This window comes from Nicotiana tabacum, chromosome 1, assembly GCF_000715075.1.
Source record: "Nicotiana tabacum cultivar K326 chromosome 1, ASM71507v2, whole genome shotgun sequence".
Classification (NCBI taxonomy): Eukaryota; Viridiplantae; Streptophyta; class Magnoliopsida; order Solanales; family Solanaceae; genus Nicotiana; species Nicotiana tabacum.
In genome coordinates, this window is record NC_134080.1 from 57,316,693 (window position 1) to 57,329,210 (window position 12,518).

Consider the following 12,518-nt stretch of genomic DNA (forward strand, 5'->3'; position numbering starts at 1 on the left):
CATGGCGCCACCTGTGGCGCTGGAGGTAGAATGGAAGTTTGAGGCAACGCCCTGGTGGGCGCCTGGCGCTACCCAGGGCGCCAGTGACGTGATTTTATCCAATTTCGCCCGGGACAAGATTATTTCGGCCCTAGACCTACCCAACATGTATAAAAGCAAGATTAAACCTATTTTTGGAGGGGAGGACGCGACTTTGGAGATATCTAACACACTTTGAAGGAGAATTCACGTGGGGCAACACACACCATGCTTGGAGGAGGCTTCTAACTAGTTTTTCTTCTTTTCTCTTCCTTTAATTTCATAGTTTATTAGTTCTAGAGTTTTAAGGCGCTACATGAACGTTGTAGTTTGAAGTTTAAATTGTTCTTATTATTTATCATATTGGGTTATTTATCCAATCTTGCGTTTAATTATTTGATTGCTTGATCACCAATTGAATAATATCTACGAATCTAGGATTGAACTCGGGAGAGGGAATTCTAGATTGCATATAAGATTGAGTAGAACAAGATCTTAACTCTGAGGGGGAGTGGATTTGCGGTTAGGATAGGAATATACCTAATCGCCTTGCTTGGTTATTATACAGGAATTATAAATGTGTTCTTGTTAATCCTAATTCCATAGGAATATATGCGTTAGGTTAGCTTGAATAGGCGAGTAGTACTTTGGGAGAAGGCTACGAGCAATATTAACCCCGTCAATCAATAAACCAGATAAATTAATTAGACGATTTAAGTGGAAAACTCCACGGGATTGTTAGCTGACCCATAGATCTAGAATGTTCGCTCACATTGAATTCATCTCTATAATTTGCCAACTTATTTTCTTTAATCTCTTAATTTACTACTCTAGATTAATTTTAGTTAAATATTCATATGTTAGAGTTCGCTTGAATAGATTAATTATTTGGTTTAATTTAGTTGAGAGTTAATCACAAGTCCCTGTGGGTACGATATTTGGACGTACAATCCTATATTACTTGTCGGCCACGTATACTTGCGTGTGCGTTTGAGAGCAACAAGTTTTTAGCAACATGTTTTTGCGTGTGCGTTTGGCCACGTATACTTGCGTGTACGATCTCACCACTCCACAGCTTGAATTACTAGGCAAACGGAAAGCTGTATGTTCTATAGGGCATATCCGGGCCTCTATGTAAAACATACTATAATGTGACCAGTACAGAAAAAGTATGTGACAAATTGGAGAGAAAAAATACATGAAAGAAGACGCGAGTAAGTAAAGAAGTCTCTTGTGACTTGCTTTCTCAATTATAAGTTGAGTGATGGTAAGTCTTTCATGACATCAATTTGCTAAATTTGAGAAGACTATTAGTACCTTTGAACAAATAAGATGCATATGGATAATACCATCACTATTTGGTTTATCATTCAGAAGCTCCCTCTGTCATGAAACGACCTTTTTTTTAATTCAAAGGAAAGTCAAGCTTACATTCTCTTCCAAACATAGTTTGTTCAGGCAGAGCTTTTGCATAGTAAGAGTTATATACAATGATGACGAACTATAACAATAGTTACAATAAGATATCTGCTTCTAGTACATTTCAACTCAATAATGATGCGCTTCTAACCTGTATTTACAAGGAAGCAATTATGCTAAAGAACCATCTTACAATCACTATATCAATCTTCATACTGATAATCACGACATATTTGAGCATTAGATGCCAATCATGCACTAAAACCCCTCTGGAGGGAACTCCAAGTATTGGATGCAAAGCTGGGACAAGCTTGTGCTGATGCCTCCACCATCTGCGCCATCTTAATTCCAACGTTGCATATGTTAGCAATGGAGCGCATATGTTTCATTCCATACTGGGATAACGATCCACAATGTGTCTCAAATGTTCTTACCTGCACAAACAGGATTAATAAGACATATTGCCGATGAATATAAGCCATGAAACCATCCAATACAAATGATTTCTGCCACATACCCATATATTCAAACAAGCTACAAAAAAAGAAAGTTTCCTTTCCACCAGCAAATTCTAGAGATATTGATGAAAATGGGGTGTGTACTTACAAAGGATTTAAGGCAGTCCCAGTCATCAACAAGAGGCTGACCAGCAGGGCGGACACTACTTAGCACCTCTGGACCTTTTTTAATTCCAAATAGAAGTTTACCGACAAGGGCTATGCTGTTGTCCAAGTGCACTCTATGTGATATTGCTTCATTTAACTGTTTCTGAGCCTCAATTTTCCTCACAGAGCCCTCAGGAGCCTTGCGGAACTGCCAGTTTGGACAACAGAACAGGGAAGTCAGATATGAAGAATTTTCTTTGTTTAGGGGCAGAAGGACAATTCTGCGACAGTATGACTCATGAACTGGACGAACTAGGCACCAATTTTCATTCAGCAGTGCATAAATAAAGAAGTAGAATCATGTTTTTCAGATTAAACTCTTTCTCTGCACTGCATTTCAATGACAATATTACTCATGTTTTGAAACCAGTAGAAGCATCATTTTGGCAGCTTAACCTCACAAAAAGTGTGCCGGCACTAGAATTAACCTCAGAAAAAGTGTGCTTTTCTTTTTTAAAAAAAAAAAAAAAACTAACCTCAACATAAAAGAGCATAATAATACGCCACATTGGCTCTTTTGAACCCTAAGAAACTTTAATTTCAAGATCCCTATAGCTTTGCTTGATTAAAAATAGTTCATTCAGCTTAATACCACCTCAGTACACATTCAGTTGATCCAGTTGATATCTGAAATGCTCAACTCTGAACTATTCGATGGTGAGTTATTAATTAAAAAAGAAACAGAAAGAAAAAAAAATCACATGGCAAGGAACATCAGATACAAAAATTTCAGTGTTTCTTTGACCTGAACATTATGTAGGGGCCTCTATAGTAGTTATGTCACCTCAAATATGGTGATCAAATAAAGTACTCATTGGCACCTAAAGGTGCCTGTTTTTATAGATGATAATACCACCAGTTGATGTGCATTTATTTCCTGCCGTTTTACAGGTGTAGGTAAATTACTTCTTTCATCCTTGGGATACTAACGTCTACAGTAAAAACACATATAAACTTGGAACATACCTTGTACCAAAAATGCAGAAGATCTGCATCACGCTGGTTAACGGCCTTTGATACTCGCAAGGAATTGTCATCCATAAAAGTATAATTATCATTAGCAGGATTTGTACCCATATATAAGTATAGAGCATCCTTGCTGAGATGTAGATCACCATATTGCATGACATGTGAACCATAAACAGGATTCCCAGTAGCAGTTCTCTCTCTGACCTGAAAAAACCAGCATTAGAGATGATTACAGCACACAATTCTTAAATGGCATCATATAAAACGTGCACGTTCATGATTATTCACAGCAAGAACCAAATCATCAGAGTATAAAATGACATCCACCTTACCCCTTTTTCCTTTCTCACTTTCACAACTCAGAAGTATTGGCTTCACTTTGTAAGTTCTTCATTTTACTACTATTATTTTTAACTTTTCTGATGAATCATGCACTCTATTGGATTACCACTATTCTCCACGTCCATAAGATCTTACCAGGTGATACTGCTGCTTCAGACTTTCAGTCCGCAGGTTGTGTAATTCACTGCTCAGGCACAAAGATACAGAGTCAACAAAAAATTATGCTGTTGAAACTAATAAAAATAATTTCATAAGCAGATTTATAGTTATAACAACTATCCCTTAGTCTCAACTAGTTGGGGTCGCTAATTAGCATGTTCATAATTGCATAATGAACAAAGTTGAACGTGAAGGAATAACAAATGGAAAGAAATTCTCATAAAGTCTCGAGCAGTAACTTAGGAGTTCTATAATCTCCAGTGAAGAATTCAAGAGTGTCTTCAATTTCTATGGCAATGATATTTTATATTATAGGGCTTGACAAACTAAAATTTTTCAAACATAGCTCTCTGTTGATACAGAAGTTGTACAATCTCCAGTATAGAAGAGAATGTCTTCAATTCTATGCCAAATTGCCAATAATATTTATAGGACTGATGAACTCATTAGCAAAGCAAGAAGGTCTAAAAAAAGCTTACACATTTGACAAATATCATAGTCAAAAATCACAACACATCTTAAACTAAAATAAATATCTTAAAGCTGTTCAACATGGTATTTATGTAATGACAGCAAAGGAAAAGCAGCAGGTGAAGAAGGTCAGAAAAGCCGCATGTACCTGTCCTCCATCCAGGAAATACTGTACAAGTCACCCAGGCAAGTCTCATATTCAATAGGAGGACTGGGATACTCTCCAGGACAATAGGTTCCCCAGCTACTCTCTTCAGCATTTGATGCTGTTGTGGCATAGATATTTAAACCTTCAGGAAGAAGACCCTCAAATATACTACCAGACTCACAAGCTTCAAGGTAAAATACCTGCAAATAGACAGAAGAAATAACTTAGAGAATGGAAAAGGACACATTCTATACACGTGTGTGTATATATATATATATATATATATATATATATATATATATATGAACCTATTTCAGTAGGAGTTGGCAGGAAATATAACAGCTTACCAAGCTTTTATATGTTCCAGAAGCATGCTTCTTCTTCAACACGTCAATCAAATCATTTGCATAGAGGTAAGGATCGGTAGGCATCCCTAGAGTACATGACAGTGTAATTAGCATATAAGGTGAAGGAACTATAAGAAGAATATGAAATAGGATGGAAGATTAATTATAGAAATATAGTTTAAAAGTTAAGGAGAATATATTAACTTGACAAAGCTATATGCTTGTAGATGATAATTGCTAATCTTAGAATAAAAACTCAAGTCTACAATAAAGTCAAGAAACTAGTAAGCGCCCAAACGATGCAATAAGTCGACTGCCCTATGTTTTCAATCGGAGTTCCCCAATGCATCCTTGAATTATTTTTTCTAGAAAAAACTTTTAGTGAGTGATAAAAGTGGTTAAAACATACTAGATGTGTCATCTTTATAGTTTTTTCTTAAATCCCCTTGTTAGAATTCTCGGCCCGCCATTATTCCAGACATTTGCTTTAGAAACAGAATTTCAAAGAACTGTTGCAGATTCAACAGATAGCAGTCTAATACATATATAACCAATTTACATCCTGTTTTTCTAACACAACAAGGACCAGCAGACATCAATGTCTGTCTAGCACTTTAAAAAAAGCTAAGAGGAAAGGTAAAACAGGAAAGGATCAAAGATTTTCGTGAAACAATCAGTATTTAGAAGTACTGAGAAGTTACTCACCAAGCACTCCAGGGCCGCCATGATCACTATAGAAGATGAGGATATGATCATTCGGACCACTATTCACCACCTTTCCGCTGCCTCCACTAAGAGCAGTTTTGTTCCCAAGGAGAGCAGCAAAAAAGTTGTTAACAGTAACATCATCCCCAGTGTAATCCTGCCTCAAGAGACAGCCTCTCAGAAACTGATATTACTAGGTATTATGTTAAAATATGAGGAAGTATATACACCTACCTTAGGAACTCCTTTGTAAACATCCTCACCATGAGGGCTATTAATGATAACTCCTGGTCTTGGATTCTCTTCATTGTTAGCAATGTCATCGTACATAAACACAACAATGTTCTCATCTTTGAGACCACCCTTCTTCAACAGTTGATATGCGTGGCATATATCAGCCTGAGTCAAGGTTGACAGTGCATATTAAGATTTTAAGTTGTATATACACGGTGTAACAAATATTTAGGCAGATTACTTATTAGATGATTATCGGTAAATCCCTTAACAAACATTAATTGGTAATTGGTAAAAATAGTAACTAACCTACTGTCACAATTTGAAAATAGTATGTTGAAATGTGTGACCATCTCATCATAAAGCTTAAGTTGCACACATTTATTTACTTAATTATGTCTTCAATACGCCCCCTCACGTGCAGGATTGATTTTTTTTTATGAGCCAAGCACGTGGAACTTTTTTTTTTTTTTTGATATTGGATGGCGGTGAGGCTCAAACCCAGAACCTCTTTACTTGCTCTTATATCATATCATGTTGAAATGTGTGACCATTTAATCTAAAAGCTTAAGCTATTAGAGAGAACACACTTTTATTTACTTAATTATGTCTTCAATAATGTAAATAACTTTACAATGTCAGTAGTATATAGAAAACCATGTAGAAGATTCATAAAGTCAATCTCAACTACTTTGCAATTGAGACACAATGAATTGATTGTTTTATTGGAGGAAGATGCTATTTTGCAACAATTATTACCCAAAAAATATTATTTAGATACTTGTTTGTATTAAGAAGACCTTTCAACTTCATAGAAGCTGCATACATTAGCTACAATACAACTATAGTCTAAAACACCTTCCTACTCATCAGAAACCAAGAAAATGACACCTTACACCAAAGCATAAATATCAACTAGCGCAGTGGCAGTGTACCCCACACCAGCTTTCTCGAAGCTGGTCCTAATTAATGGAGTATATTAAATGGAAACAAATTTAAGGAAAATTTTACTTTTCCTATTTTACGTGACACAATTTTCTTTTGGAAAATTTCACATAATAACAACTGAGCTCCCTACTTTTTAATTTTATAGCTTATATTTTAATTTACAACTAACTTGCCCAAAAATAATAAGATAATACTCAACATTCAACTCCAATAGGTTCTTGGAATTACTATTTAATTTTTAAAAAAGATTGCTCAAGCTTTTAAGTTAACTTTTGAATACTGTGACTCAAATATTAGTTCAACAAATCAAATCCACTTGGGTAGTGAAAATTAGATTTTTAACAAGCTTAAATATGTGAGTTTAAATTCCAAATTTGATTTCGTGAGAATTTTGGAGTGGGTATTATTGAAACTTGTTAGAAATAGTATAAGGAGGTTGTATATAAAATTTGAAGTCATTAATGGAGATTTGGACTGGTTTTGAACAAGAATTGCAACTGAAAATCGTGGAAGAAGTTTGTCTACAGTTGTTTGTATAAAGGTGTATAAAGTATAAGATATGTTTATACACTCATATACACTATTATACAAGATTATACAAAAAACTGATTTCGTCTTCTTCCTTGTTTCTTTTCTGAAATTTAACTCAAATCTTGCTCAAATCTATTCCAAATCACTTCAAATTTAAATGTTGAACTCCTTTTGATATTTGCAATCAATTGGAACAACACCCAATCCAAACAACTAACAAACTCAAAAAATCATATTTTCGAAAGCAAAGCTTTGAATGGCCTTCAATAGTGGACTTCTACTTTTCAATTTTCTTACATTGCAACCAGGTGACGTAGGGGGAGAAGCAGAAAATACACGATCCCTTGAAGCATATGTAGAAGATATGAGAAGAAGAGAGAGTGAAAGTAATGGTTGTGAGAATACATAATTAACTCCATAGGTTTTAGAAGCAGTGATTGTAAGAACACAAATTTTGAATTTGCAGTGCTTTCAAAATATGTACAATATGAGCTAGGTAAGGTAAAACTTAAAAACATTGGCCATTTTTTGTTATGGTGTGAAGCCATGTGTATTTTTTTGTAATTCTTTCTTTCTTTTTAACTTGTTGCAAAAAATAATTTCTTGTTTCCTATAATTATAAACTATTTAGCTTTAAACTCCTTAATGAGACAATTCATAACCATAAAATATTTATGATTTATTTTAGATTACAAAATTTCAATTTTACTTTCTTAAACTTCATCTGAGTCAACCAATATCACATAAAGAGTGAGTATGGGAGAAATATCTATTGCAGTGGTTGGGCCCACAACCAACATCCATAATTACGCCAAAAAAAAAAGGAAAAGGTCAAGCAACACACGTAAGTCCATAGAGAATTAAGAAACTTCGCTCTTGTGTGGTTGTCACCAATAGTAACTTCCCACCATGTCCAACTAATTTTCGGTTGAGAACTAAGACTCACCTTTCAGCTTTATAAAGTAAAATAAAATAAAATAAAGTTGTATCAAATAAGTCTGAATCTCCATACCTTCTAAATTTTACCAAGCACTTACGTTATAAACTTTTTTTGGATAGGTTTGACAAATATCTATTTGCGTGCATCAAACTCATTCATTGTCAAATCTTTTATAATGTACAAAAGTATGTGCCGAATAACTATGTTCACTAAAGTTGGAGCAAGTGAGCTCCAAACTCACACTTATTTTAATTAGTGTTATCACTATGATTTGACCTGAAATATTCATGTTGATACCAGTGGCGGACCCGAGTGGTGGCTAGCGGGTTCAGTTGAATCCGCTTCACAAAAAAATAATACTGTGTATATATATATATATTAGGATTAAAGCTGTGTAAATTTTGTATAAATATTTATTTGAACCCACTTGACAATTAGTATTTTACGACTAAAGTTATAGACTTCTAAGATTGAACCCGCTTGCACAAAATTCTGGGTCCGTCGTCACTGGTTGATACTGTTATAACACCTCAACCATTCAATATATAATGACAATCACCAAAGTCCAAAGATACTTCAATAAATAAATATAACACTAACATAGATTCAATTAACTTATATTATCCTTAAGCAACTCGCACTCACAAGCAAAATAAAAGTCGCACAAAAAGAAAAGGTGGAAGTGATTATTTTCAGGAGATGAAGGGAAATATGAAAACAAAAGCTAGAGAATAAAATTATTGTAGGAAAAAATAAGTAAAAAAATATGTAGGATAAATAGTGTGGATAATCTGACCTGGTGACGGTAATTCCAATAACCGTTAGATCCGGCTAGCAGGATAGCCCATCTGGTACCGACGGAGTCGTCATCATGATCATCGCCGACATTACTCTTATCGGCACCGAAGAATCTAGAAACTTCTGACGGAAGTTTCAAAACATTACGGCTCTCTGAAACGGCGACGTTAAGTGCGAGTCCAATTATGAACAGAGTACCGGCAATGTGACGAATCATTATCAGCTCCGGTGATACAAGGAAAAAAAATGGAAGAAGCTGTTATATCAAAGGTAGGGGCGGCAAATGGATTATGTAAATTTATATAACAATGTTCCGTCATGGATATGTAAATTTATAGAGTTTGATATGGATATTCATTGATATGACGTGTACGGTTGAGATCCAAGTCGGCTTGGATTTGCTTTTTGATTGGACCATCCGCCTTTAAACGGACCTACTATGTTTTTATTTTATCGTAAAGAATTAATCTAAATAACCCAAATTAAACTAAAATAGACAGAAAATGTATAATATATATAATATTCATGTAGAATAATTATATAATAAGTGTATAATTTATATATACCTGCTAAGAAAAAATAAACAGTAAATTTAGCGGGCTATTTATGTAAAGATTTTTTTCATGGACCTACTATGATTTATACTCTTCTCTTTTCGAAGTTTGTTATACGTAACTGCTGATACAACCTCTTGTTTGCTCTTTTCTTTCGGTAATTAATTTCCAACTTTTTACTATTAGAATCTGGACTGTTTTTGCGATATTGTTCGAGATAGTTCCTCTTGTTCTACGGTAAAATAAGATTGGAGTACTAAGAATTTAGGGACAGATAGGGTTTGGTATATATTTGCGCAGAAACTAAAACTGGCGTGGAAAAGGCATCTTTACATATTGCTAACACTAATCTGCAATAAACAGACCATAAAGAATTTGAGTGACGTGGGCATCCAATTTTTTTCGGTAAAAGAGTTGTAAAGAAATTAAGTATTAAACATTATAGACTAATTCCTTTTTCTTTGGTTGCTTTTAGCCTATCTTTGTCGGTTGTTTTCCTTTTGATTTGGCTACCGCCTAGCGTTTCTCTTACTCTGAGTTTCTCCATTGCGGTTAAATTTCTACTTTATTCTAGTGAAAAACACTACGATAAGGATTAAGCAATAACAATTATTATTTCTACTATATCTTAATTTTAATAAAGTTAAAATTGACTATATGGATTCTCCTTGACATATCGTTTTTGTTTGACTCAAAAAATATTAAAACTTTTTTGAACAAATCAATTAAAGAAGAAAGGGTAAATCTTAGCTGAGAATAATAATCTCTAGAAAGGGTGATAGATAAAGAGAAGATAGGTCACGAAATTTCTTTTTATTCATAAATAATAATCACTCCAGAGTTCGGAATGCCTGTTACAAGATTATTGTCCTCTTTTTATACTAAGAGAGAAACTCTTCTAAACTGTAAAAGATAAAATACAAGGAATATTCCTAATGTTCCCTAATGGCCATACATTATTACAAAGGTCGTCCAGTCTCTAGTTTGTCTCAGGGTCGTCTCCCTCAGGACGTCAATTCAAGGAGGCTCCGTCAATCATCGTACTCGTTGTCGGTCGTGGTTGGTCAAATTTGGACCCATACAGTTAGTCCCTCCACTTGTCGGGGTCGCAACTGGGTGCATCCTCGATGTGTTCCTATGGAGAAATTTGAGCCGTTGAGACGTTACGGAGTGGCCATGGGGGAAGGTCATCGTTCTTAGCAAGGCACCAGGTAATATGCTTTACTGGGAAATGATGTCATTTTCACGTGCGTCATCATCACGCATGTTTTCGAGGCAGGAGTTGGTGGCTTGATGCTTCGATTTCAGCGCTACTTTGTGACTTCTGGCGCCACCCAACCCTATAAATAGGTGAAGGGTTTGTTTTTTCGAAAGATTTTAGCCATTCCACTCTTGATAACCTCCTTCATTCTTCCGAGCTTGCCCTTATACCTTTCTGCTTCTTCTTACGTTCTTCATTCGAAGCTTCTTCCTCCTTCTTCCGTTTGTATTAATACCTCTTTGAACGATATTATGCCAAGGTCCCGTCGTTCTCGTGAAGAGGTTCCTGAGGCCACCCCATTGTCCACGGGCCCCCTTCTGGCGGTGAAGATACGGTGGTGGAAGAGGGTGACAGCTTTCCTACGGTGGAGGAACTACTGCCGAGACATCCCTTATCTCGTAGTGACTTCCTCAAAGATCCCCCTCCTACTCCAGACCCCGTATTCTCTGAGACAGAGCAAGTTCATATTGATGCTCTTCGTCTAAAGTATGACATTCCCGCTCATGTAGATATGGTTCCGGCGGGGAGAGATTTCGTAGATGTCCACAAACCTGGGTACTGCACTTTCTATGAGTACCCTTTCATAGTTGGCTATACTCTTCCTCTCTTCCACTTAGCGGAAGAGTTCTGCAGGTTCTACCAAGTTTATCCGGCACAACTTTCACCGTATACGCTCAAGATACTTTTGTTGTTGACCAAGTATGCAGAGTTGGCAGAGTGTAACATTTCTATCCACCACCTTTTGCACCTGTTCACGTCTGGCTTCCATAGGGGTACCATGGTGCATTTGAGGCTCCATGGTACGAAAGGGCTAGTGGTCGGGACAGATGACCGGGCAAGTCGCAAGTTTTGGCATAAGTACTTCTTTGTCAAAACTGAACATGTCGTTTCTGACTCTGCCAGGTTCCCGGAGCGACGGAATGAGACCCGTAAATGTCATCACTCGTTTTACTCTTCCTTCATCTGTATTTGTTATAAAGTTCGTTGGTTTCCCGTTTGCAGCTATGGGACGTCCACCTCGCCCGATTGCGGATATCAGGGATTGGGTAGCCCGTCTGTTGCCTTATGTAGCAGAAACCCAAGATTGGCCCACCTTCGTGAAGCGTTACGACCCTAAAGTCCCCTCTGGTAAATGTTTTCCTTACCACTTCGTTGGCCGTATGACCTTGTTTATTAATACGACCCTTTGTGATGACAAGTCGAGGAGCTTTTAGGCGTAGGACGCTAATCCCTACATTTCAGCAGGCCGTTGCTGCCGTGGATATGTAGCTTATTTTGAGTGAGTCTATTCGAGGGGGTCATCCTCAACCTATTCAATTAGAATGTCCCTCTCGAGTCGTGTTCGTGAGGGAAGAGGCTTTTTCGGTATCGGCCTCACACCCTTTGGACAAATCTTCTAACGGGGATGAGCCGTTATCGAGAAAAAAAAGGAAGGTGGAGCTTGGGAAGGGCATGGCCATGGACGCTGATAGAGGCAGGGCGTCGTAGATGGCGCCCGTGCCCGTATTTATGGGTGACGCCATTTTATCGGGGAGATCTCCCCAAATGGAAGGAGTTTACCCATGAGCCGGCTCAGTAACTTCTACTGAGGGTGGTGCATCGTTCAACGTCATAGGCCGCCGTGTTGAGGGTGACGACTTAGGTTCAGATGTCGACCCAGAGGATTTCAATGAGTTCGTAGGCCGCCATACTCATGTGGAGGTCAGAATAGAAGGGTTTGATCGTCACATAGTCGTCCCGGGGGACTATAACTTGCTGCTGAACTGCGAGCAAGTGGCATCTGCTCTAGCTCCTCTATTTGCTGCCCCTGAAAATGAGGTGCTTAGGGCGATGAGTGACATGGAGTTGTCTCAGAAGGTTGTCGGTATGGCCTTGCGGGTAGGTGACTTTCCTTTCCTTTTCGTCGTTGGGTTTGTGTGGTGATCATTGTTCTGCATTTTGTTTCTAACTTTTCATGGAGATTGAGTGAGAGCGTAGGGAGAGGATAAGGACGACCCTTTATGAGAAGA

The 12,518-nt window shown here is 37.1% G+C and overlaps 1 protein-coding gene across 1 annotated transcript; it reads right to left on the reverse strand.

Moving 5' to 3' along the window:
- Positions 1-1,424: 1,424 nt before the first annotated feature.
- LOC107809847 (vacuolar-processing enzyme-like) lies at positions 1,425-8,998 on the reverse strand. The gene is given in 9 exon segments (NM_001325844.1): positions 1,425-1,871; positions 2,044-2,250; positions 3,069-3,275; positions 3,549-3,597; positions 4,192-4,391; positions 4,539-4,624; positions 5,244-5,400; positions 5,478-5,642; positions 8,693-8,998. Coding segments are annotated over 9 exon segments (1,473 nt in total). The 5' UTR covers positions 8,912-8,998; the 3' UTR covers positions 1,425-1,688.
- Between the last annotated feature and the right edge of the window lie 3,520 nt (positions 8,999-12,518).